At 46.3% G+C, this 26,173-nt stretch overlaps 4 protein-coding genes across 5 annotated transcripts; 1 reads left to right on the top strand and 3 right to left on the bottom strand.

The window, feature by feature from the left end:
- Positions 1–451: 451 nt before the first annotated feature.
- Positions 452–7,729, bottom strand: LOC125534755. Its single transcript, XM_048697873.1, has 5 exons — positions 7,624–7,729; positions 7,008–7,558; positions 6,750–6,893; positions 5,866–6,173; positions 452–627 (listed from the first exon to the last, which is right to left on the bottom strand). Exons 1-5 carry the CDS (start codon positions 7,727–7,729, stop codon positions 549–551), a joined length of 1,188 nt encoding a protein of 395 aa, XP_048553830.1. The 3' UTR covers positions 452–548.
- Positions 7,730–9,483: 1,754 nt separating this feature from the next.
- On the bottom strand, positions 9,484–12,047 carry LOC125540680. Of its 2 annotated transcripts, none has more exons than XM_048704269.1 (2): positions 10,633–12,047; positions 9,484–10,219 (listed from the first exon to the last, which is right to left on the bottom strand). In XM_048704269.1, exons 1-2 carry the CDS (start codon positions 11,869–11,871, stop codon positions 9,929–9,931), a joined length of 1,530 nt encoding a protein of 509 aa, XP_048560226.1. In that variant the 5' UTR covers positions 11,872–12,047; the 3' UTR covers positions 9,484–9,928. The 2 variants fall into 2 exon arrangements, with proteins under 2 accessions (XP_048560226.1, XP_048560227.1); XM_048704270.1 differs by having other exon boundaries at positions 10,645–12,043.
- A 3,419-nt stretch (positions 12,048–15,466) lies between these two features.
- Positions 15,467–19,062, top strand: LOC125534754 (G-type lectin S-receptor-like serine/threonine-protein kinase At1g11300). Its single transcript, XM_048697872.1, has 6 exons — positions 15,467–16,828; positions 16,941–17,039; positions 17,603–17,781; positions 17,875–18,398; positions 18,489–18,639; positions 18,760–19,062. The coding sequence occupies exons 1-6, from the start codon at positions 15,487–15,489 to the stop codon at positions 19,060–19,062; spliced, it is 2,598 nt and encodes an 865-aa protein (XP_048553829.1). The 5' UTR covers positions 15,467–15,486.
- A 1,788-nt stretch (positions 19,063–20,850) lies between these two features.
- LOC125540679 (transcription factor E2FC-like) lies at positions 20,851–25,461 on the bottom strand. The gene is made up of 13 exons (XM_048704268.1): positions 24,924–25,461; positions 23,698–23,839; positions 23,513–23,551; positions 23,349–23,434; positions 23,135–23,223; positions 23,003–23,057; positions 22,378–22,430; positions 22,246–22,296; positions 22,120–22,168; positions 21,973–22,038; positions 21,796–21,890; positions 21,504–21,723; positions 20,851–21,421 (listed from the first exon to the last, which is right to left on the bottom strand). The coding sequence occupies exons 1-13, from the start codon at positions 25,296–25,298 to the stop codon at positions 21,356–21,358; spliced, it is 1,386 nt and encodes a 461-aa protein (XP_048560225.1). The 5' UTR covers positions 25,299–25,461; the 3' UTR covers positions 20,851–21,355.
- Between the last annotated feature and the right edge of the window lie 712 nt (positions 25,462–26,173).

Here is a 26,173-nt window from a genome sequence, read left to right as displayed (position 1 = left end):
CCAGAACCTCAAAAGGCCACCTGCTATGCTGCAGAAAGTACCGAATAGGCCAAAGGAAACAACCCAAATAAAATGTCAACATGAAAGTAGCATTATAGATCAACCAAGATGGCATCGAAATGTTGTGCAAGCAAAGATTATCTAACCTAGCTCTATTAAGATAGAAGGGATAAAGCAGCAACCAATAACAAATTAAATTCTGTCTTGCGATTCGCTGCTACATGCAGAGCAGGAAAAGCACTTTCAGATATGTGCAAGGCATGAAAAGGAACGGCAGGGCTTATATTTAAAGTCACTGTCCATGCAGTTCAAAGATAGATAGATAGATAGATAGATAGATAGATAGATAGATAGATATGTGATCACTGCAATGCATGGCAAGACCATATTATGCACAGATATCACAGAGTTCACATCAAGCAAAAATACCGATTCATGGTATGTGTGATTCCACCAGAAATCAGGTCACAAATTTGAGTGGCGGCTAGCAAATGAAGCAGATTGCAGATACCACACATGATCATAGTTCAGCACATCCCAAAATACTTCTACTGCCCTAGGCTGATGATCTTCACTGGGAGAAGTTCCTCGGATGGAAAATAACTCTCATTTTTGAAACTCCACGCTGTGCGATGGCGGAAAGCGTCATACCTCAACTCGAGGGGACGCCGTACGTGTTTATAGGCAGGGGCGCACCTCCCTGATAGCGCATACAGTTGAGATTACATCTTGAAGAAAAAGCTAGATAGAGATAAGATTACAAAGAGAAGATAAACTCTAGCTAACTACCTAACCAAACTACCAAGATATGCATGGCGCAAGATATGGATGCGGTAGCCTTGTCACGTACACAATACGGTGTTTGACACCCTCCCTTAATCACAACTTCATCAAGTTGAGATTATACTTGAAGTTCTCAAAGCTTCGTATGGGCAAGGCTTTGGTAAACCCATCTGCAATTTGGTCCTTGGAATGTATGAACCGGATGTCTAAGAGTTTATTAGCAACTCTTTCTCTGACAAAATGAAAATCTATTTCAATATGTTTTGTTCTTGCATGAAAAACTGGATTTGCTGAGAGATAAGTTGCACCCAAATTGTCACACCACAGACATGGAGCTTGAGTAGTTCTCACACCAAGTTCCTTAAGAATGGATTGCACCCAAATGATCTCTGCAGTAGCATTAGCCAGTGCCTTATACTCTGCCTCTGTGCTAGACCTGGAAACAGTAGCTTGTTTTCTAGCACACCAGGATATTAGATTAGATCCAAGAAACACTGCAAAGCCACCAGTGGAACGTCTATCATCCAAACATCCTGCCCAATCCGAGTCAGAGAATGCACTAACAAGAGTGGAAGATGACTTGCTAAAATTAAGACCAATGCTCATAGTATCTTTCACATATCTGACTATACGTTTTGCAGCAGTCAAATGAACTGTGGTTGGTGCATGAAGGAATTGACACACCTTGTTGATAGCAAAGGAAATATCAGGTCGTGTGAGAGTTAAATATTGAAGCGCACCCACTAGGCTTCTGTATCTTGTGCTGTCTTCTAAGCTCAAGGGTTTTCCTTCTGTGAGAGATAGTTTTTCTGTACTAGACAAAGGAGTAGTGGTGGGTTTACAGCCTTGCAACCCAGCTTTTCTTACCAAATCATTTGCATACTTTTCCTGGGAGAGATGAAGTCCACCCTTGTGCTTCTTTACTTCAATCCCTAGGAAATAGTGCAAGTCCCCAAGATCCTTTAGAGCAAACTCAGTACATAAGTCCTTCAATAGTCCTGTTATTGCCTCATCAGATGAACTTGTGACAATAATATCATCAACATATATAAGAACAAATATTGATGTATTGAACTTATTGTAAATAAACAATGAAGTGTCAGACTTTGAAGGAACAAAGCCAAGCATTTGCATCTTCTTGCTAAGACGAGAATACCATGCTCTAGGGGCCTGCTTCAGTCCATACAATGCTTTATCAAGCCTGCATACATGAGAGGGTGCATGTTTGTTTTCAAACCCAGGAGGTTGTCTCATGTAAACCTCCTCTTCCAGAACACCATGAAGAAACGCGTTCTGAACGTCTAACTGTCGAAGACTCCATCCCCTGGAAACAACAATAGATAGGACAAGGTGAATGGTTGCAGCTTTTACAACTGGACTGAAGGTGTCCTCATAATCTATGACATATCTTTGTTTAAAACCTTTAGCAACTAGCCTTGCTTTGTAGCGATCAACTGTTCCATCAGTCTTTCTTTTAATCCTAAAAACCCATTTGCAATCAATGAGATTTTTACCTTTTCTTGGAGGAACTAAATGCCACGTTTTATTTTTCTGTAGTGCCACATATTCCTCATGCATTGCCTTTCTCCACTTTTCATTACCAAGAGCCTCCTCAAGTGTGTTCGGCTCACCTGGTTCACCTGTAGAACAGATCATACCATATTTTGTTATGTGCTTGTAATTAACTGGCTTAGTTACCCCTGACTGCAATCGTGTGCGGCGTTGTAATGTGACAGAATCATTCTGTGCCACAAAAGATCCAGCGGAATCCTCCTGCACCAGATCCGAGGTAGATCCGCCTGCGCCAGCAGCTTTGGCAGGTTCTGCAGCTGAGCGATCTTCTGTGGCTTGAGGCTGAGGCGTTGAAGACGAATCCGGCGCAGAAGATCCCACCCGACCAGTGGTCACGGGCTGGCAGAGATCTGCGCCTGCCGCAGCCGGGCCCATGCCAGTCGATCGCCCTGCGTCGCGCCGCTTGTAAACAGCCGGCTGGCTGCCGAAACGCGAGCCGACCGGGCCGATGGGAGAAGAGCGTGTGGCAGTTCCTGATTGGCGCGGGCTGGTGGAGCCGCTACCGCCAGCCACACCTGGTCGCGTGGCCCGCGCGGAGCCGGTCGCTGCCGGCGCGCCAGATGCTGTCACGCCAGGACCCGAGGCGGATCCACCTGCCGCTGCTGCCATGTTGGATCCCGAGGCAGATTCGCCTACCGCAGCTGGTGCGCCGGATCCCGAGGCGGATTCGCCTGCCGTAGCTGGCGCGCTGGATCCCGAGGCGGATCTGCTCCCTCCATCGTGACACATGCGATATGGACAGTGCGGTGCACTGTTTTCTTCATTTTCTTCACTGTTTTCTTCATTTTCTTCACCATTACAATCTCCTGGAGCATCACAGAACTCATGCAGATGGTTATGAGGGTTAGTCAACAAATGATCATTACCATTATTATCGTGCCCCCCTTGATCATAACTAGAGAGGTGAGGTGGAAGAAGAAGAATTTCTTTGCGAAGTAAGGCACCGGCGTTAGGATGTAGATCAGCAAAAGGAAACTTTGTTTCATCGAAAACAACATCTCTAGAGATGTAGGTACGACCAATAGAGATGTCCAAGCACTTGACACCCTTATGCTGAGCACTATACCCAAGAAACGCACACTGTTTGGAGCGAAACATAAGCTTACGATTGTTGTAAGGGCGAAGATTCGGCCAGCAGGCACATCCAAACACACGAAGAGATTTATAATCTGGTTTTGTGTGGAGAAGTCGTTCTATGGGAGTTTCATTGTTGATAACTCGACTAGGTAGCATGTTGATGATGTGAACGGCAGTAAGGAACGCTTCATCCCAGAATTTTAAGGGCATCGAAGCTGCGGCCAAGAGAGCAAGACCAACCTCAACAATGTGCCTATGCTTACGTTCTGCCGACCCGTTTTGTTGGTGAGCGTGAGGACATGGCACATGATGAGAAAATCCTAGTGTTTGGAAGAAGGAGTTCAACTTTTCGTATTCTCCTCCCCGGTCTGATTGGACAGCAAGAATTTTCTGTCAAATTGGCGTTCAACAAGCGCCTAAAATTTTTTAAAGACTTGGAACACATCTGACCTTTTTTTAAGAAGGTAAAGCCAGGAAAACTTGCTATAGTCATCAATAAAGCTAACATAGTATGTATGTCTACCAACGGAGCTTGGGGCAGGACCCCACACATCGGAAAAAATCAACTGCAAGGGTTGAGTAGAAACACCGGTGGACACAGGATAGGGAAGTTGATGACTTTTTGCTTCCTGGCAAGAGTCACAAATGGTTTCAATATTGCGCTCACCAACAAACGGAAGCTTATTCTTTTTAAGTAAACGATCAACTAAAGAAAATGATGCATGTCCTAAACGGTCGTGCCATCTTGTGGCTGAAAGCTTGATAGCACCACAAGCTCGTTTATTGTATCTTCGAAGCTCCGGAATCAACGGATAGAGGCCCCGAACGCATCTACCTCGATAGAGAGTTTTCCTCGTGACCTGATCCTTGATCAAAAAGAAGAAGGGATGAAACTCAATATAAACATGATTGTCAAGGGTGATATGATGGACAGATAGAAGATTCTTGTCGGTGCTAGGAACATGCAAGATTTTCCTAAGATGAAACTGTTTACGTGGGGTACGAAAAACGGAATGACCAATGTGACGTATCCTCATACCTGCACCGCTTGCGGTGTGGATCTGGTCCTTGCCATGATACTTCTCCTTAAGCGTGACCTTCTCTAGTTAGCCAGTGAGATGATTTGTCGCGCCGCTGTCAAGATACCAGCTGGTATCTACACCGTATGAGCCGTCAGCAGCAACAGCGATCTTTTCTTCATCTTCAGAGGAAGCCTCGTCCTCATCAAACCGGTACCAGCAATCCCTTGCCGTGTGGCCCGGCTTGCCGCAGATCTGGCAGCGTACCGCGTCCGGGCGCGATCTGGAAGACCCGCCGTGGCGGCCCCTGGTGTTGGTGGAGTTGGTCCGTCCGCAGGAGTTGGACCCGCCGCTGCTGCCGCCACTCCCTTGCTTGCCCTTGGAGCGAGGCGGGCCACGATGACGGGAGTAGCCACCGCGCCCACACACTGCTGCGTTAGCGGACGACTTGAAGCCGCCTGATCCCTGGCACTGTGCCACCCTCTGATCAAAGTTACTAAGCATTGAGAAAAGCTCATCGAGGGATACCAGGGAGGTTCGGGCGTCGAGGGCGGAGACGAGTGGCTGGTAATCCATGTCGAGGCCGTGGAGGATGTAGGAGACGAGTTCATCGTCCTGGAGAGGCTTCCCGGCGGCGGCCAGCTCATCGGCGAAGCCGTGCATCTTGGCGAAGTAGGTGGCGACGGTCTTGTTGCCCTTTTGCGCATTCACCAGAGAGGTTCTGATGTTGTTGACGCGACTGAGCGACTGTGAGGAGAACATCCCCGACAGTGTCGTCCAGAGCTCGCGCGCCGTGGTGATCGCGGTCACCTGCACGAGCACCTCCTTGGTGAGGTTGTTCAGCAGGTACCCGAGCATCTGCTGGTCCTCTCGCGCCCAGGTGACGTGGAGAGGGTTCGGCACAGTCGATTCCTTCCCATCTTTGTCCTTGGTGGGGAGGATCCTGGCCGGCTCCGGTGTAGCGCCGTCGACATAGCCGAAGACGCCCGCGCCCCTCAGCTGCGGCGTGATCTGCGCGCGCCAGAGGACGTAGTTGGTGCGGGAGAGCCTCTCCGTGACTTGGCCATCGAGGCTAGTCTGGGAGGCACCGGAGGAGGACGACATGGTTTGCACTGGATGGAGTTTTAGTGTTTAGACATTGTGGAAGAGAAGGGCTCTGATTACCATGTGTGATGGCGGAAAGCGTCGTACCTCAACTCGAGGGGACGCCGTACGTGTTTATAGGCAGGGGCGCACCTTCCTAATAGCGCATACAGTTGAGATTACATCTTGGAGAAGAAGCTAGATAGAGATAAGATTACAAAGAGAAGATAAACTCTAGCTAACTACCTAACCAAACTACCAAGATATGCATGGCGCAAGATATGGATGCGGTAGCCTTGTCACGTACACAATACGGTGTTTGACACACGCTTTGCCTCCTTCAGGACCTGTACCCAGATGAACACCGACGAGTTGGCATCTACTGACCTCAGAAGCTTGCCACGCTCTGGAAAACGCTACATCTTCCCGAAACGGTGTGAAGCTTGGGTTCGCCATGATTACCACTGCAGCCTCCAGCGCCTTTGCACTCTTATGGAGCAGCTTGAGGAAGGCAACCTCGCCTTGTTCCCCTCGGAATTCACGGAAATACATCACTTTGATGCGCGACATAGCACTGTCAGTGGGACCCACCTTGAAATTGAGCCTGAGATTACCAGTGTACTGATTACATTTTCTGGACTGCAAAAACAGATTAAATTGGTCAACTGGTGTGGACATTTGGTGAATGAAGAAAGCTTCAACATATGCCGTGAGGCAAATATTGTGCATTACCTAAATGCTGTAACAGACATGTGGGAGAAATGACAAGATATACGCAATGTCAACTGTGGAAAAATACATTTTCTACCAAATGTCATAACATAAACAGATCACATGCAACCCCCAGAATTATTATTGTATATCTAGGCTATGCGTGTTGAGCAAGGCTTGGCCTTTAAGCTGCGACTGCTCAATAATGTCACATATCAGATATTACATGACTATCTCCAGTCATGTAACATTTACCTTATTCATAGTTCATACCCTACTTGCTTAAATCGCTTGCATAACTAGGTACATGATTCACTTTTCACAATAGAAGAGAAAACAAACCATAAAGAAGCTCTGATGGTGATTGACTTGACAGATCTATGCAAATCAATCAGAACAAACAATCTACAAGTAACACAAACTGCTGCATGATGGAGCAAGTAGTACATGTAATATCTAGAGGAAAATGGCAAGAATGTAAGCAAAACAGGAATCAATCAGTACCACAATATGCAGCTGCTCGACATTGGGAAAGCATTGGAGGAAGGTGAACAGCATTTTTGCCTCATTGATTACTCCGGAACGCACATTTAGGCCTAGGGTCTTAACGCTCGTGAGAATGGTGCTTCTACTTGCCTTTACCCCAGCCTGAAACTCACCCAATTACATAACAATGATCAGACATTTAACTCATGGACCTCCACCAGTGGGATATATTTGATAATTGCAAAAATAGATAGACCAGAGACAAGTGATATTCACCGTTATGACAGTGTTTCTGATCTCCAGGACATGATTTCCTGGCTCCAAGGATCCAAGGGTATGGAGCTTCGGGGCATCGACAATAGTGACCCTGGTAGACAGGCCAGCGGCCGTGTGCCGGCATCCCTCCAGGACGAGCCGCTCGAGGCGTGGAGCCTTCGCCACCGTGATGCTCTCCACAACAGAGCTGCAGACTTGCACGCAGCGTAGGCTCTGGCTGACGAGGTGGAGGCGCAGCCCCATGTGGCATCCCTGGATGTTGAGGATCTCCAGGACGGGGCAGCGGGCGACGATGGAGTCGACGTCCCCCTGCTCCATCACCACCGTGCATATACCGAGCTCCCGGAGGTTGGGGAAGGAGGCGCCGCGCAGGCCGGCTGTGTCCGGGAGCTTCCAGAGGCCGATGTAGAGGCGGACGAGCGTGCTGATGCGGAAGAGCGTGTCTGGGAGGGGCACATCGAACGGCCACGACCGGTTAACGAGCACTGAGGCAGTCGACGCCGTCGGCGGCGGGGAGTGCGGGGTCGTGCGCGGCGTCGGTGATGACGAGGCTGCGCAGGGGGGCTCCGGAGACGGGCGGCGCGGGGAGGAGCTCGGTGTAGATGTATGTACACACACAGCTGCTCCGCTGCTCCGTCCAGTTTGCGGGGGTTGAAGCCGCTGCGCCGCAAGGCCGCCGCCGTCTCCCGGTCCACGTTAGTGAACGGCGGCCGCCCGGCCATGGCCGGCAGAGAGGGTTTGGGGATTTGGGGGCTGAAGTTTTTTTTAGGGGAGAGGTGTGTGGACTGTGGAGGGTGTGCTTCGTTTTCTTGTTTAGTTGAGCTACTACTAAATTCCTGGCCCATTTGCAATTTCTTGTTAAAGTCTCCTATAATTGTTTCAACAAAGAACTCTCTTTCTGTCAAAAAAAAATACAAAAACAAAGAACTCTCTTGATCACTGTTCCAATCACCTAAAAAGAACTAATCCAAGAGAGTGAGATTTTTTTCCGTTGGGATTGTGTGCTTCAAATATATTTTTATGAACTAAAAATATTTGGCCAGTAATAGGCATCGATCCACCAATCGCCTCGTGTAGTCCGTTTGATCTTTCCATGTGTCGTACTGCCTTCGCGTTGCTTGCACAAAAGGTAAAAAACGTGACCCGCTCACGCAACATGCTGCCCCAAACACTCGTAGAAGCCATGGTCGTCAAGCTTCGATGAGGACACCGTCATGGCTTGTCGCGATAACCACCGACCGCGGTCGTAGCACCATTGTGGATGGCTGTAGGATGCTGCCTCACTTTAGTATCAAGTTGCATCTCTGATTGAATCACCGTTGTGGCTGGTTGTAGCATGCTTCCTCACTTTAGTATCATGTTGCATCTCTGATTGAAGCACCATCGTCACACTGCCGCATGCCCTGTCTCCAATCGCAACAACAACGAGCCATTAACAACTTTGAAAATAATTAAGGGATAAACAAAAGTAAACCTACAGATTGTACGATTTTGAAAGATGGGCAAATTAGTAATTCATTGATAGGTAATACTACATCCATTCCAAAATAATTGAAGTCCTAGGTTTGTCCAATGTCAAATTTGTTTTAGTTTGACAATGTATATAGAAAAATGTATTAACATGTAGAATGCCAAATTAGTCACATGTGATCAAGAGATGTTTACCGCCCCAACTTCGTCTTAGGCGGCGCCACCGGGTGGCGCCCCAACAACTAGTTCAGCATCAAACCGGGGGAGATGTTTACATAGCCATGAGGCTTGGCATCCAGTTAAATAAGGTTTGCACCGGATATTAGATTAACTCACAGGGACCCTCAACAGCTGGACAATGAAGGTGGAGCGCCCTATGTCATCTAAAACAACATTATCTGTTTTAAAACAATTTGATTAGTACTAATGTGTTTACGTTACTCTGACAAAACTCGTCACCCCAAACCGTATCAAATCGTGTACGGAGTTGTGATCAAAGTCTTGCAAGAACTTTGTACCTACATGCCAACAAACAAGGTTTGACTCGAGACAGAGACATTTTAAAACAGAGGGATTGTATATAGTGTGGTCTACTTTTGCCCTGAGTCAAATTTATTTGTAGAAGAAAATGTCAATATCTACCATGAGAATATATTTGACAACGGATCTAATGTTATACTATTTTATTTTATGTTTTAGGTGTTCAAACTTTTTTCTGTACATTTGGTCAGACTGAAACAGGTTTGACTTAGGACAAAATAAGAATGCACTATGCTATCAAAAGAGAGGCACTCCAACATGCGCCACTATGCCGACACATAATATTCAGGAAAAAAATGATGTCCAGCTCAGGTAATCACAGCCTATTGTTAATGATGTCAGAACTCGAGTACTTCATCACAAAACAAGAATTCTAGAGTTATCATGGCAAAACTAAACTGCACCCTGGTAATCTAAACAACGCAATAGTTCTAGGACCCAAAGGCTGGACAAATTGACACCCACATACGCTGCAAATCTATTATAGGTGAAACTTGAAAAATACTACAACATACCAATACAATCTCCTGGTTCAAATGTAGTTGCACAAAAGACGAAGCCATCATTCAACACATAGCAGCGTTGTTCACATAACCATGAGTGTTTGACATCTACCTAGATAGGGTTTACACTAACAGTGCATAGGCAAGTTAAACCACCCTCAAAGGGCTGGAAACAACAGTGCAGCTGCTCTTTACTTGTCCGTTGTCAATGCCACAAATCCAATCACCCGCTGTAGATCGACAAGCCCTGCTGTCGATTCATAAGCACCAGCATGCCTAAACAAAATTACTGCCCACCATAGGATAGGTTGCTTCATTCTGTAGGATTCGAAACCTAACTTGAGCCTTTGAATATTAAGCATCCTCCCAGAAATGTTAAGTTCAGCTGACTCTAACTTCATAGTCCATCTAACTGTAAGCTTGTGATAGACCGCAGAAGAAGCAATCATCGTCAAGACATGGTCTCTTGCATTCAGCAGAGTCAGCACTTATCCTCAAGATATGATCTCTTGCATTTGTCAGCCGTGCATCCAAAGTGGCAATTTTGCTGACGAGAGACCTGTTCTTAACCCCAATAGAGAAAAAGGCCTTTGTCTCAGTAATATTTGCTTCATCATCAATAATCAAAGCTTTGAAAGATTGCAATGCTGTGATAAGGATAGAAGTAGGTTCTCCTTTGCCCACAGCTTCTGAACCATCCTGTCAAAATGAAAAAGATATGAGTGTGCATGACAATTCAAATGTTTATGCTAGGCTATAGATTCTAATGATACAGATCAATCGTTTATCTTATATACACAAGCAAGGGAAGTAAAATGCTTCACAATGGCCATCTAATGGTGGTTACAGGTTATCGTTGAGTCATTTAGTGCACAAAATTTCCAAACACAAATATCAGCAGTACAGAGCTTTATAACCCTGTGCTTAATCTGCACAGCACCTTGTGGTAAAAATGCGAATATACTCAAATGGTGATACCAAATCAGACATGTCATGTATCTGAGACTAAGTGTTGACAATAGATTTAACAAGACTACAACAATCCAGTGCTCTAAGGTAACATAACATCATACAAAGGTAGGAAGAAATTTACGAGATTCAAGCATAAGCACCTTGCTACGTACCAAACAAGGAGGCCACGGCATTACATAGGGACGTACACAACTACGACTCCGATACGGGCCCTCAAAGAGCTGATGCAGCTCTGCTGTTTCCAGGCATAATGATAAGAACCACTCTGGAGAATTACTACAGTTCTGAAATTCAGCATACTCATGACAGTCAACTGAGAGATACACAAAGCCATCAATGACAGCCACAATTGTTACTTGGGCATGATTTAGCTTTGAGCGCATGATGAACTCCACAATCATGCGCAATGGAAACGACTTGTCCAGCTTCCATCTCTCCACACCATCACCATCTTTTCCCCACGACCAAACAAAAAGCTTGCATTCCTTGTTATGTATGCCCTTATGCACAATACAGAGCTTCCCATCCTTGGTCTGACCAAGCTCAAAAAATGTAGGGTTGAACATCAAAGCTTCTTTCAAGGGGTGCGGCACATCCATTCGGTGGAACTGAGATGTCGCGGTATTGAGCACGAGCATACCGTCCCCGTTCGGAAATGTCCAATAGACGAATCCATCAACCGCCTTACCCGACTTAAGGTAGGTGGCGTCCTTGGGAATCAGGGTCCCTGTTTCCACCCAAGGGGAAATTTGCCACTCCATGGTGCGCGATGAGAAGACAGCGACGCGCGCCCCCGTCCATGGGCGGTCGTGACGGATGCAGACCACACGCTGCAGCCCCTGGTCCTCCTGGTGGGAGAGCGTGTGGAACTCAAGGTAGCTGTCGTCCGTCACGATCTGCCTGTCGGGGAAGAGGGACAGCGCCTGCGTCAGAGGGCTGTAGCTGGCTCGCTGCTCCCGGTGGGCGATGCGGATCTCGCAGCGCAAGCTGTAGTCGAACTCCCATCCGGGTTCGCCGGAGGCAAGGCCGTCCATGTGGCGGGTCTGGAGGAAATCGGCGTCGCGGAAGGCGGCGGCGAGGGCCGGGTCGGAGGGGCCCCGAAGGGAGGGGTATACCGGGACCGTGCCCATATCGGGCTCGACGAAGAACGCGAGGAGGGGCGGCGGGCGGAGCGAGCGGAAGCGGCCGCGGAAGGCGGGGGACGAGCGGACGGCGCCGAGGAAGGCGCGGCACGCGAAGGCCGCGCGGGCGAGGTTCGGGAGGTCGGGGAGGCGGGCGAAGATCTCGCGGAGCATGTCGTCGCCGAGAGCGCTGATGGTGGTTTGAGCGGGCGGCGGGGGTCTCGCCGGCGGCGGCGATGGCTGGGAGTGGGAGGACATGGCTGATTCGAGTGGGTGGAAATGACGACTTTTTCTTTCGTGAATGAACAAAAGACGAGCTAGGGGTTCAGGCCCGGATGAGCGACCAGTACTGTGGGCTGGCCCAATTGCTGAAACCCACCTTAAAATTGTTCCAACAATTTCTATCTTTTTGCTGTTGACCCTTTCTTTTCATATTTTTCTAGGGAGTAATTCTTTTGCTACACATATCTATTTTATTTGATACTCAAAAAATTGTCGTTATTGTTTATCTCCAAGATATTTGTTTTTTATTATTTTTATATGTGGCATAAGATGTTCAACACAAATTTCTTTTTCCACCAAGCTAATCAGTTTTATTCATAAGATATTTGTTTATGGCAACAAAAGAGAATCCACGCACTTTGATTGATTCTCACTGGCCCTTCTGGTCTCTTCATTAGATACATATTCGCATAAATAACAAACGTGCTTCTTTTCTTTTCTTGTTTCAGCAATTTTTATCGGTGGCGGGGGTCTCGCAGCCGGTGGCAACGGTTGGGGGCACATGGCTGATCGTGTGGGTGGGAGCTTTCAGAAATGGCAACTATTTTCGTGAAGAAATGGTGAGCTAGGGGTTGGGGAAGGGTAGGTTCAGGCCCAGAATAGCGACCAGTGCTGTGGGTCAGCCCAATTGCTGGTCTTTATTAGAGCATCTCTAGCAGACCCCGCATAAATGGTTAGACCCGTAAAAATTTTGCGTTTTACAGTTTTGGGCAAAAAAAAATGTCCAGAACAGAAATCGTAAAAGTGGTCTAACCCGTAAAAATTTTAAGGGCCACCGCAAATGCATACCCGAAACCCTTATCTTTGGAGTTTGGAAGGCCGAATCTAGGGGGCCCCGTATACCGGTCAAACCTCGTCGGAGCAAACACGCCGCCGCGGAGTTTGCCGGAATCCGCCCTAAACTCGCCGGAATTCATCACCGCACACCGGAAAAGGCCGCTAGACGCCGCAATCGATCGCCGCCGGTTCGAATTGGACGAGCTCGACATCGTCGTGGCCTCCCATGACCTCAGCCTGGCCGCCGGAATCCTCCCGATGCGGCAGGCAAAGGGGCACGGCTCGCCTGGCAATAGAGCAAGGCGTGGACAACGGAGGCGACGGGGTGTGGCCGGCAAGGCTGGGCACGGACGACGGAGGCGACGGGGCGTGGCCGGCAAGGCTGGGCGCGGTGATGGGGCGTGACCGGCAGGGACGGGGCGCGACCGATGGGCGATGGGGCGCAGCCGACGGGCGACGGGGCATGGCCTGCGGGCGACGGGGAGCGACCGACGGGGTTGGGCGCGGCCGGCGCGGCCGGCTGGAGGAAGGGGCGGCAACGGCCGGACTGGAAGAAGAAGCTTTTTATTCCAGTTTTACAGTTTGTTTTACAGTATCTGTTCGGCCGCGCTAGTTTTCGACCCGCAAACGCGATCTTCGTGAAACTGCAAACGCGTTTTGCGGGTCAAGTTTTTGCGGGGTCTGCTAGAGTTGCTCTTAGTCAGGCTCAGCAATGACGAGTTTGTGTTGTTACCTTGTTCAAGGTGTTGCCTCGCTGATGTGGTTACCTTCAGTTGTTGGCTGCGGCGTCTAGGATGAAAATCCTCGTCCTGTCCATCTTCGGTCGGACGTGGCGACGACAAGGCAAAGACGTTTATCCCTTTGTGTAGGCGTTGTTGCGGAAGAAGTCAACTTAGTCAAAGATGTTTTATTCATATTTTGTAATGGTTTTGTCTTGGTTGCCTATGTTTTGTACTCCTTTTATTGATGACTTTGGTCTTGTTGCCTTACATCAACTTTAATTTAAAAAATGGATGTGTGTGCCGCAATGATACAGAGGTCGAGGGGTTTCAACCTCCTTTTTGAAGAAAAAATGTCCAACCTATGCTAACATGGATGTAGAAATAGTTTGTGCTGGGATGAGATCTGGATTTGAGAGGAATAGTTGCAAGTATGAATTTGTCATTTTCCAATTAATCATATGCACATGAAAGAGTATCATTTAAGCCCACGCCACTTTGCCTCTATTCCGTAATTTTCAGAAGAAGAATTTTTTTTTTTAAGAAAACGAGAATCAACCCTGGGCTCATCGCTTCGTGCACATAATCATTTAAAAAAATGATATCAAACTCAGGTCATCACAGGCTCAATGATATCAAACCCTGAGCCTCCTGTAAATGTTAGAATTCTAAAGTTGCAATGGGAAATCAAACTGCACCTTAAAGTTGGAGACCCATAGACTGTCCAAAGCTATATTATTTTTCGAATTTTCAAAGCTATATTATTTTTCAAAGACTGAAATTCATTGATTCCGGCCTTTGTTCAAAATCACAAGCGCAGCCCCCATTGTTCAGTACGAATAGACGCCAAAGTGCAATAAAAAGAAAAGAAAAAACTACAAAAGTATGGAAGACAAGGTTGTAACGAATCAACCACTAATTCCATCCTTTGCTAGAGAAAACCAGTTCACCCAGCAATATCTTTACAATTTATAGTGTCAACTGTACATACAGCATCTCTGTTACTGCAGCTAAATTAAATAAACTCCATCTAAAAACTACATATCATTGTGAATTTGAATTCAGATTCAAAAGTTGAATCTGCATTAGTTAGTAGTACTCCTTCCGATCCAAAATAAGTGTCGTGGTTTTAGTTCAAATTTGAACTAAAACGACGACACTTATTTTGGATTGGAGGGAGTATTATTTTTGCCACATTTTCTCCTGCCGAACCAGAAGAACCCAGTCCTCTCCTTTGAACGGTCATGCGCTCCCGTCACCCTTTCACCGTCATTGTAACATGTGCAGGCCTCCCACAATTGAGCAAGCATCCCCTGTGTTGGCGCATCTCTAGGTTTACAAGGCAACTTCAGTAACTTTCTATTGTTCATTCTAATATCGACGGTCCCTGCAAAGAAAAAAATCTAATATCAACGGAGTTGAGTGGTTCATGGATCTAGAATTTATCCGGAGAATGGAATGGTAGGTGGTGAAGAAGTTGATGTCAAGAGACTAAGTAAGGTTCTAGACAACAGAGCAATCCAAGAATAAAATAATTCTAATTGCCGAATCGCAGCATATTCGTTCAACTTACCGGATGAAAAGTACCCCCTCTGTATGTTGCTAACTTTGTAAGTTGTGACGTGGTGAGGAAGAGAAAAACATTCAGTCTGCACGCGAACACGGTAAGAAATACCTAGCTTGTTCGTTGGTCGTACATTTGTGTTAGGTCTGACCATGCAACAACTAGAATTACTACTGGGATCCAACCACGTTGGAGCCGGTTAATTTTATGAGCAGTCACTGATCTGTCTAGTCAGCAGTGACGGTGGCATCCCAACTCCGACGTGGACAGCTGAAATGTAAACTCCAAAGCTCCAATACACTCAGCTCCCAAACCAACCTGCTAGCATTTCAAGATCTTGCATTATTCAGTAATCTTCTTCTTCCACGGACGAAAATGCCTGGATGCTGCCTGTGATTCATCTTCGTCAACTCTTTTCTTTTTTTGGCTTGTAGACCAAGGCTCATTGGGTGCAAGTATATATACACTTACTCAGTTACTCCCACTTTGCAAACCAGTTTTGTACCAAGATTTTTGTGGCATGGTACATCGATGGATTGGCTGCCTCTCACCTACCGCGCCGCGGTGTTGATCCTCCTGTTCCTGCCGTTCGGAGCGTCCGATGACCGGCTTGTCCCCGGCAAGCCGCTCTCCCCTGGCAGCACCATCATCTCCGATGGCGGTGCTTTCGCCTTGGGCTTCTTCTCCCCAAGCAACTCCACCAGTACTCCGGCCAAGTTGTACCTTGGCATATGGTACAACGACATTCCAGAGCTCACCGTGGTGTGGGTCACCAACCGAGAAACCCCGATCATCACCAACTCTTCCTCTTCACCAGTGCTCTCACTCACCAACACCTCCAATCTCGTTCTTTCTAACGGCGATGGCAGCGGCCGTGTCCTCTGGACGACAGCTAACGTGGCCGCTGCCCCAGGCTTGTCTACCCCTGTGGCGGTGCTTTTGAACACCGGCAACCTTGTTATCCGGTCGTCAAACGGCACCACGCTGTGGCAGAGCTTCGACCACCACACCGACACATACCTCCCAGGTATGAAGCTTCGGGGCAAGTACAACACCCACGATGGCGGTGACCGCCTCATATCCTGGAAAGGCCCCGGCGACCCCTCGCCAGGCCGTTTTTCTTATGGATTCGATCCCACCACGTTCCTCCAGGTATTCGTCTGGGACGGGAAGCACCCGGTGTTGCGCAGTGCCCCATGGACAGGGGACCTTGTGATGAGCGAGGGCCGATACCAACAGGCGAATACCAGCACAGGGGTCATCATGTACCATGCCATCCTTGACAACGACGAGGAGATCTACATCACATATAGCCTCTCCGATGGAACCCCGCATACTAGGTTTGTGCTGACCTACTCCGGCGAGTTCCAAATCCAGAGCTGGAACAACAGGTTGTTGGCGTGGGAGGTCCTCGTGAAATGGCCCACCGTTGAATGCAGCCTATACGGCTATTGTGGTCCGTACGGCTACTGTGATCTGACGGCAGCAATCCCAACATGCAAGTGCCTAGATGGTTTCGAGCCGTCTAGCACGAAGGAGTGGGCGGGTGGTAGGTTCTCTATGGGATGCCGGCGGAAGGAGCCATTGGGCGGGTGTGGTGAAGGTTTCTTGGCCTTGCCGGGGATGAAGCCACCCGACAAGTTCACACTCGTCGGTGGGGGCAAGAGTACATTCGAGGAGTGCGCAACAGAGTGCAGCCGCAACTGCTCCTGTGTGGCATACGCACACGCTAACCTGAGCAGTAGCAGGTCTGGAGGAAACGTGACAAGGTGCTTGGTTTGGGGCGGGGAGTTGGTTGACACCGAAAAGCTTGGCGCGGTGTTTGGTAGAAACACGCTCTATCTCCGACTTGCTGGCCTAGATGTGACAGCTGGTACCGCATTCTCTCCTTGTACTAAGTTTCAAATGAAAATCTCTCCCTTTACTAATTTGTTATTTGAGTACTCTATTGTTTGCCATGTTTACGCTATGTATGTATTGCACAGGTAAAAGGGCAGAGAGCAATGCAGGGAGGATTGCGCTACCAGTTTTAGCAACTGTTCTGGTACTCCTATTCATAGCATTTGCATGGTTAAAATTTAAAGGTGCATTTAGCTCCCCTCTCTCTCTCTCTCTCTCTCTCTCTCTCTCTCTCTCTCTCTCTCTCTCTCTCTCTCTCTCAAAAATGAGATATTCCATCTGAGCTTGCAATTCATATTTACTATCATGTTGTACCCTTGGACTACAAAATCTTGACATCGTTTGGACACATAAAACTAGAGAAAATAACCCTTATATGAGTCTAGCTTGCTTTAACCAAATGATGTAATCACAATGGACAATCTACTAAAAATAATAATGGAGTCCACATGCCAGAGAAACCATACTCGACATCACCTGGCTTCATAAAACAAACAGTGATGATGTGTAACCTTGCTATGAATTCGAGGTATCGAGGATATAGGTGAGCCTGATTGAGTGAACAATGCACATGCTATGGGGGTGAGGAGGTAGGGGTGACAGGGGGATTCTAGGGAAAGTATGTGTTCATAAGGGGGGTATTAGTCGAACACCAGCGGGTTCCAAGAGTAAAAAAGAACATTTCATTTATTATTTCTATTTCCATGATATACTCATCAAAGAATAAATGATTATAATATTGTGGAAGCAGGTAAGAGTGAACAATGGAGAAAACGCAAAAAATTATCATTGGGTGAGCTTGATGTAGGAAACCCTCCCCATGATCATGATTTTCCATTTGTAAGATTTGAGGAAATTGCCATAGCAACTCACAACTTCAGTGAAACGTGTAAGATTGGACATGGAGGCTTTGGCAAAGTTTACAAGGTAACATATTCAAGAATTTTCTATATTATTCATTGTAATACCAACATAATTTAGTGGCTCATGTATCTAGGGTTTTACCTTCAAATTCTCTAGGGAATGTTAGGTGGTCAAGAAGTTGCTATCAAAAGGCTTAGTAAGGATTCTCAGCAAGGAACAAAGGAATTCACCAATGAAGTAATTCTAATTGCCAAATTGCAACATAGAAACTTGGTTCAACTCCTTGGGTGTTGCGCGGACAGGGATGAAAAGTTATTGATTTATGAATATATGCCTAACAAGAGTTTGGATGCTACCCTTTTTGGTACATATTCTAGGAACACACCATCATATCCTATAACATCTCAAAACATTCTTTTTCTTACATTCCTTCTATTTACAGATGACTCAAGAAAATTGCTACTGGATTGGTTGACACGGTTTAATATAATCAAAGGGGTCGCAAGGGGGCTTCTTTATCTCCACCAAGATTCAAGACTCACAATAATTCACAGAGACCTGAAAGCTGGAAATGTTTTGCTAGATGCAGAGATGAAACCCAAGATAGCGGATTTTGGTATGGCGAGGATATTTGGCGATAACCAACAAAATGCAAATACTCAACGCATTGTTGGGACCTAGTGAGTATCCATTGAAAGAAATATCATATTAACTTCTTTTTATAAAAAACTCTCAATTTAGTAACTCTTGCAACTAAAATGATCAAGCAGTGGCTACATGGCTCCTGAGTATGCAATGGAAGGCCTCTTCTCTACCAAGTCTGATGTATACAGCTTCGGTGTGTTACTATTAGAGGTTGTAACTGGTATTAGAAGAAACTCCAATAGTCAAACCATGGGTTTCCCTAGCCTCATAATCTATGTGAGTACACAGAAGACTTCTCAGAATTTTCATTTGAAAAGTGGATCCAGTTTTGAAAACATTTTTTTATTTTGACTAACAAAAAGAAAAATAATAATATAAGCTTCTTGGTTGTTTCAGTCATGGACTATGTGGAAAGAAGGGCGGGCAGAGGAGTTGCCGGACTCATCTATCATGGATGCTTGTTCACTAGATGAAGTTGTGCTTTGCATCCATCTAGCACTGTTGTGTGTCGAGGAGAACCCAGATGACAGGCCACTTATGTCATATGTTGTGTTCGTCCTGGAGAATGGAAGCACCACACTTCTGGACCCCAATCGTCCGGCCTACTTCGCGCGACGAAGAATTGACATGGAGCAAATCAGAGAAGATATCCAGACTTCCGCAAATAGTTTTACTCTTACTGAAATAGAGGGGCGTTGAAATAACAGTTCTTTTGTTTCTATAGATGTATCAAGCATTGCTGAAACACTGTATGTCCCTACAAACTGGGCATGCATTGTGTGTTGTTCATAAGCCATCATCTTTGGATGGGGTTTTTATTCCGTTTTGGGCCTGATAGCAGTCTCAGTAAGAATAGCAATTAAGATACTTAAAACAACAAAATTCGGTACTTATTGGACACAAGTGATTCGGTGGCGTTGTTATTCTCTGCCACTCTTATCATGGGTTTTGTGCTTAGTTCCTAAAGAAATGACAGCACAGTCAGAGAAAATCACAGACAAAGCACGTTGACTGAGGTGAAGTGTGCAAGCGTTCATACGCAGCTTTGAAGTCTAAACTGCGGGTGATCAGAATGGCCATGTGGTGGATTTTCAGTCCAATCATCAGTAGCAGCTCTGCAAGGTGGTTTAGTACAGGTCCTGCGTACACTGTTTGTACCTGGCCTGTTTTGTGTCTTGTGGGCGGTCAGTCCAAATTTTGACTAAAGCCTGCACACATGGCGCAAAATGATTGGACACAAATTTGACTTATGATTAAATGAAAATCAGTCGATTGTTAGTTAGACACACCCTTAATCTATATGAAGAATGAAAGAGAAGTTCATTAGAAAGAGATGCCAAAAAAACCTCTTTTCTCTCTATATAATGAGTAGATATGTCACGAGCAATTGAAAAACATTGATGCACCCTATTCTAGACACGCATATAAGATGAATGCTTGGTGGTTGGCGTTGGCAATTTGTGTGAGGGAAAGTGGACACTATCAGATGGATATGCATATATATATGAGTGACATTTAAGACTTTAGATCATCATTAGACTTAGTTCATGTACATACACTATTTGTGCCTAGGAGATCTAATTATCTGAGACATTGGAGGAACCAAAAGTTTGGAAACAAAAGATGCACTTTGATTGCCATTGGGTCCATATTCGAGCCCATCTTCCTTTTGCATGAATGTAGTAACCGAGAAGCCTGAAGGAATTTTGATGGAGTATGACTCCAAGGGTCTTTTGTCGACCAAGTCGGACATCTACAATTTCGGCGTCTTACTTCTCGAGGTTATAAGTGGGAAGAGGAATGCAAGCTTCTCACAGGACACGAAATACATATAATGAACTAGATACACAGGACCTGTATACGGGGGCCTCCTATTGCTTTCTATTCAAAACAGACTCTGAAACATTTCAGAAAGAAAACATAGCAAGCGATTTCCAATTTGCTCCTTTTATGGGAAGCTCGTTGAGCCAACTCTTGGTTTTCCCATAAATTTCTCTAGAAAGTCAAACTACCTCTTAGACTCAAGGTGTTGATATGGTTGGTACCAAGATCCGAGAAATACTAGTATTCCAACCAAGGACAAGTTACGGAGTTTTCTTTGGAAAGGTGACAAGAGTTGCCAGTTTTGCGAATGCGAAGAGACAATTGATCATCTCTTCCTGAAATGTTTTATAGCTAGTACATAGTACTTCATCATTTTTCTTTCTTTTGAGAAATGGCCAAGATCATGCATGGTGTACCCTTGTGCACACTGATATCTCAACACATGAAACCAAAAATACAACCTGAGAGATCAGACTGTAGGCGTCGAGAAGATGCCGTGTCAAGATATGAAAACAGTCAAGGAGACACAGGTGGAACACGCACCAATGAACAGCACAACATGAGCTACACAGGAGCCCACCGCGGCCGAAAGAAAGGCTGCAGCAGAATTTAAGATAATGGTTCATGATGATCATATCGACTAACACAGCTGAACCAATGATCGGTATGAAGTATTGACCTTTATTGATATGCTACCAGCAATCTAGGTTGCCAGTCAGGATATACATCCGATGCCGCTCCTCAATGGGGGAGAAGACCAGATAACAACACAACACGCACCGACCGGTGGATGTTGGCCTTCTTCTGGACTGTGTTGCCTTCCTATCTTGGTATACACACACACAGTCCCACTAAGGAAGGCCGGTATAATGGACGGCCCAGTTGCTGAGCCTATCCCATGTATAGATGCACAGGAGGAGGTACCAGCTACAACCATCCTGCCAATGTACAACATCTACTGCCTACAGTATACTCTCTCTCTGCTTTGCCAGTCAGCCAAAAGTCCGGAACAGAGCATGCGCCGGGGGGGAATGGAAAATCTGCGGTTACCCAGTGAAAGACTCCCGCTGAAGGTGGGCCTACTGATCCAGGCTCCGGTTCCTTCGCCAATGCGAATGTGCATTGTGGAGTAGTCATTGCTATTTCGCCACGTAGTGGCGGACCAAGTCTAAGTGGCCCATGTTTCAGTCATGGTAGCGTCAACGTCAGATGCGAGCCAGTAATCAGCATCAGCCTGCAAAAAAAATGGAAGAACATGAGTATCGAGCAGCCTTGATTAGTTGGGTCTGTGATGCTGTTTTAATAGCATTCCTTACATCAGTATCTGGCAGTACGATTTTCAGAATGCCAGACATCAGTTCATGTGTACTGGATGGTTCCGATGTATGCTTGCCGACAGTGTCGCCCTCTCCCTTTTCGGGAGCTTGACTTGGATGATCATCCACCGGCCTTGGAGCATCTGAACCTCCAGCTGTGGATGCATGATCCAAATTGTCTTGTGCCACCTGCTCTGGGTCGGATACCCCCTGATGGTCACTGGCAGAAAATAGCAGCTTCGTTAGTACTATTGAGTGTGCGTTCTACAATAAGCGGTTTGCGGCAGTTTACCTTATCAAAAAGCAATCAATGGGACCCATTGAACTTCTCAAGAGAAGCTGGTAATGCTTTTCTTGAGATTCCAGGTCCTTGCAGATGTCCATATCCTGGTAAATGAAGTAGCGTCAACAACCAGACAGATCAATCAGCTATAACCACATAGCTGAAAGGTAACTAGAGATTGCTTACCGCATTAGGATCTGGAACCTCAACACAGGTTCCGTGAGGAGCATGTATTGCAATACGAGTGGATCCCTGCAATCAGTGGGGCAATTGTTGAAATGCCTTTGTGATTACAGGAAGAAGAAACAGACATGAAGCAAGGAACTTTCTTACCTGTAAGTGAGGAATCTTACAAATATCTTCCTTGGAAAGATACAACCACCTAAACAGAAATACATAAGGACTCGGTTGATTGTAGCAACAAATATTATTTGTGAACATAAGAGACGACAATCTTACTTTTTTTTGTCCTTATTTAGTTTGAGCGCCAGCAGTTTCTCTTGTGCTTCTCTGCAGAATCAGTAACTATTCATCAAAAAAGAGAGCAGCGATCAGGTATTTTTGTTGTTTCGGTGAAAAGAAGGAACTTACCGTATTTCCTCATCCAACCTGCATTCTTCATCATGTGATGAGTCCAGTTCCTCCTGTAATATAATCAAATGAAACTTTATACAAAAGTTTAGGACAATAATGCTAATGTTCAGGTCGACTGGCTTGCTGTCAGAAGATGGGCCTGCTAATTTGCATTTTGTTTCATCAGGGAAAAAAGGGGGATTGCATTTTGCAGACAATACTGTGAACTTTGAGAAAGGCAGAAAGCCCTCAGTCAAACGAAGTGTGCTTAACATAGATTAATGGAATTCTGATACGTGCTTTATTCCTCTGGTTATCTTAGATATACTCATAATGACTTGGATATTTCCTAGAACTTTTTTTTACAAGACAGTGGGCGTGTTGCATCCACTAAATCATCGGTACACACCATTCACTATAGAAACACTTTGCTGCGACACCCATGGTCTGATTAGTCATATAATTACAATTAGAAACTAAATGCAACTGTAGAAAAATGAGCAAATAAACGTCCCTCTGTAATAATGAAAAATAAATTAAAGCTTAATAATGCACGCACAGTGTATGTATATAAAGCATGAATATAGTAACAAAAACATAAAAACAGAAAATGAAGATCATACAGTTGAGTAGTATAGTGTACCTTCAATGCAGAAGTTTGGAGCTCCACCTCCTTAGGCAGTAACATGTCAAATCCCCTTCAGATGTATTTATTTCATCAGTAAAAAGCTACGACTGGGAAAATGCATTAAAAGCAGAAACATGGGGCACTTACTTCCAACGAATCGTATTCTTCAGGCCCTTTTCAATTAAATCTACACCTTCTAGGACATTTGTTATATCATATATCCTCCGCTTTTGCACCTACAGAAATTAATAAAACTAAAAGACATTAAGGCACTAAACTCCAGACAATGAAAAAAGAACAGACACCAACAAGGCTGAGACAGTACAAAGCAAATTTCATTTTGCTATATACTAAACCAGACCTCCAGTATCTCAACTGCTTTATTTAAATCAAGGGTTCCATCTTCTGCTCCTTTAAGCAGGTTGATGAATTTCTTTGTCAGCAGACCTGGCATGAAGAAAATAATAAGCAACAAACATACATCATCTCTTTTTTTAACTTTGGAAGATCAACAGCATACTTTACCTAGTGAACTGTCATAGCGGCAGTTGTTTGCTGCATCTCCTGAAAGCAAAATTGGTGCCGTCAACAAATGACTATTATATTAACAAATTTGGTTCAATAATAAACTGGAAGTATTATCATCAAATGACCAAAGTGACGCACATCGAATATTTTGTAAACTGACTTAAATGCAACCAAGAGCGCACCTTCAATTGATCCATGTGGTTTTCTTGCTCGCTTGATACCTTTTGTTGGTCCAGTGGTACTCTCCTTATGATGCCCTTGACTAATCTCTCCCTTCCCAACTTCAGACTGGGCATTTTCTATTTCAATTTTCTGCTCATTTTCCTAAATCATGTGAAGAAGATACATGAAGATGTTGGTAACACTTATAGTCTCATAGGTACACTAACTCGCTAACAGAATGCAGCTAATTGAAATAACCATAATAGAACACTATGTCGTTTCTAAAGATGAATTACGGCATCCATGAGTCTTGAAATGGACGGTATGCTGTGCTAACTTTCTAACTTTTTTAAAATGAGGATATAATCAAATCAATTCAGCAAGTATAAGCCCTCATTCCAAGGGGTGAAAATGAAGTTCGGATATATATACTGCAAAAACAGAGTTGACTATTTTTATAAGAAAATTGTGCGCAGCGTTGCACTATAAGTTCAGTACCAGGACAGTCTTATCTCATAAGGCCAGGTGCAAAAGGTCATAAACCCTCAGCCTGAAAATCATCCAAAGACATTATATGCTTCTACAACTCACTTTAGACATTCAAGGTGAGATTAAAATCATAACTACAAATATACTTAGACAACCTGGGTCGACACTCCAAACATACACATAGAACATGTTACTATGATCAGTTCTAGGCTGAAGAGAAAGATAAGCTGCATAGAAGAAGTACTAAATGAGGATGCATATATATATAAACTAAAGCTCACATACACAATGCTGCTTTACTAAATACTAGTCTTCATCTGAGATGTTCCCTCCAAAACAGAGCACGTCAATCGGACGTCGATTTCATGTTTGGAGTGCAGGTTTGTTCGAACACCGCAAGAGTTTAATCTAACACGGCGATCATAACGACGCACATTGGCCGTACAGCTAACCGTGGGAACATTACAGTGTTGCCCTTAGTCATGGTAGAGTTCACTGGATACATTACCACTACCCAAAGGACCATTCGAGCTCACTGTCAATTGATTCAACTAGCAGAAACTCTTCCTGATGCAAACCTACAGGAAATCACAAAAACCCCACCGAAATTCACGGTGCCCAGGGCTGAACGATCGAATGTGGTGACGAACACTAGGATCAATCACGATTTCTCGAGCACACGACGCAGGATCGCCGCAATTAGCTAGGAACAGATTGAAACAGCAATGCTGAATGTAGTACATTTCGATTGACTTACCGGCGCCTTGGACTTGGGCCTCCCTCTCCTCCTGGGCGGCGGCACGACGTTCTCGTACACCGGCTGCGGCGGTCTCGGAGGCGGCAGCTGCGCGGGGGAGGCCTGGGGCGGCCGCGAGGGCGCCGCGGCGGCAGCAGCGGGCGCGGGAGGGGGCGGCGTCGGGGGCCGAGCGGCGATGTAGCGGGGCCCGGGGAGCCGCGGGGAGTACACGGGGATGGGCGACGGGGCGCGGAAGTAGTGCACGTGCGGCGGCGCGGCGGGGACGGCGCCCCGCGGCGGCGCGGGGCATCGGAGGAAGACCTGCGGCGGGAGCGGGGGCCGGTGGGCGGGGCGCGGGCGCGGGAGCGGGAGCGGGAGGCTGGGGGAGCCGTCCATGGCGCGCCGGCGTGCGGCGAGCGGGGACGGGGACGGGGTAGGGTTTGGCCCGGCCGCGGCGGGGCGGCGAGGTGGGGAAGCGGGAAGCTTTGGCTTCGGGGGGAAGGAGGAGGGGAAGGTGGGAGGGAAGAAGAGAGGGAAAACCAACTCAAGAGCTCTCTTTGTTTCTCTCTCCTCCTTCTCTCTCTTGTTCTTCTCGAGGTTTTTCTCGGGCTTTATAGAGGGGTTTCGGCTCACGTTTTTGGCAAATGTTTGTTGCCGAGATTATCCGCGGTGCAAGACGATGCGCGAATCGTTATCCCGCGCATCGGCGATTATGGGAGGCGGGCTGGCGACGGGTGTTTCTTTCCGGAATTCGGCTGGGTTTACCGTTGGAGGTTTAAATGTTGCCGTCGAAAGGCGAAAGTCGTAATCTTTCCGTTGTTACGTTGGCTGAAATAATAATGGGGCTATCGGGGGGCGACTAAGGGGGAGTGGGCTCGCGAGGGAGGGAAAGCATTGAGTTCTCCGCGTTGACACGGTATGTATTACAGCTATGACAGTTGGTTGGGCGATGCCGGAGACGTAGGTGTTCGAGACATGGCGACGCAACTAGACAAAGGATGACGGTTTGTTCGGATATAAACAGTGCCGCAAGCGCAACACAATGTACGGGGGTCCACCTTGTAGCACGAAAAGCTTTGAGTTCTTCGCGTTAACATGGTCTATATTACATCTCCGACGGTTGGCCAGGTAATGCTGAAGATGTGGTGATGCAACTAGATAATGGGTGACGGTTCGTTTGGATGTAAAGTGGTAAGAGTCGATCATTCCAGGTACGTCTTGTTTGACTAAGATCACAAAACAATGCGCGGACATCCATTCTGTAGAGTGCG

This window comes from Triticum urartu, chromosome 2, assembly GCF_003073215.2.
Source record: "Triticum urartu cultivar G1812 chromosome 2, Tu2.1, whole genome shotgun sequence".
Taxonomy (NCBI): domain Eukaryota; kingdom Viridiplantae; phylum Streptophyta; class Magnoliopsida; order Poales; family Poaceae; genus Triticum; species Triticum urartu.
The sequence above is the reverse complement of the archived record's forward strand: the minus strand, read 5'-3'. Positions and strand labels throughout refer to the sequence as shown.

Excerpts from the sequence above, each read along its gene's own strand:
- LOC125534755 (XM_048697873.1), bottom strand. The coding sequence starts at position 7,729 with ATGGCCGGGCGGCCGCCGTTCACTAACGTGGACCGGGAGACGGCGGCG. Across the intron at positions 6,894-7,007 it reads TCAGAAACACTGTCATAACG|GCTGGGGTAAAGGCAAGTAG; the intron begins GTGAATATCACT and ends GGTGAGTTTCAG. Across the intron at positions 6,174-6,749 it reads TCGAGCAGCTGCATATTGTG|TCCAGAAAATGTAATCAGTA; the intron begins GTACTGATTGAT and ends CTGTTTTTGCAG.
- LOC125540680 (XM_048704269.1), bottom strand. The coding sequence starts at position 11,871 with ATGTCCTCCCACTCCCAGCCATCGCCGCCGCCGGCGAGACCCCCGCCG. Across the intron at positions 10,220-10,632 it reads CTTGTTTGGTACGTAGCAAG|GATGGTTCAGAAGCTGTGGG; the intron begins GTGCTTATGCTT and ends TCATTTTGACAG.
- LOC125534754 (XM_048697872.1), top strand. The coding sequence starts at position 15,487 with ATGGATTGGCTGCCTCTCACCTACCGCGCCGCGGTGTTGATCCTCCTG. Across the intron at positions 17,040-17,602 it reads TGCATGGTTAAAATTTAAAG|CAGGTAAGAGTGAACAATGG; the intron begins GTGCATTTAGCT and ends ATATTGTGGAAG. Across the intron at positions 18,640-18,759 it reads TCCCTAGCCTCATAATCTAT|TCATGGACTATGTGGAAAGA; the intron begins GTGAGTACACAG and ends TGGTTGTTTCAG.
- LOC125540679 (XM_048704268.1), bottom strand. The coding sequence starts at position 25,298 with ATGGACGGCTCCCCCAGCCTCCCGCTCCCGCTCCCGCGCCCGCGCCCC. Across the intron at positions 22,431-23,002 it reads TCCAAACTTCTGCATTGAAG|GAGGAACTGGACTCATCACA; the intron begins GTACACTATACT and ends ATTATATTACAG. Across the intron at positions 21,891-21,972 it reads AGGTTCCAGATCCTAATGCG|GATATGGACATCTGCAAGGA; the intron begins GTAAGCAATCTC and ends TTCATTTACCAG.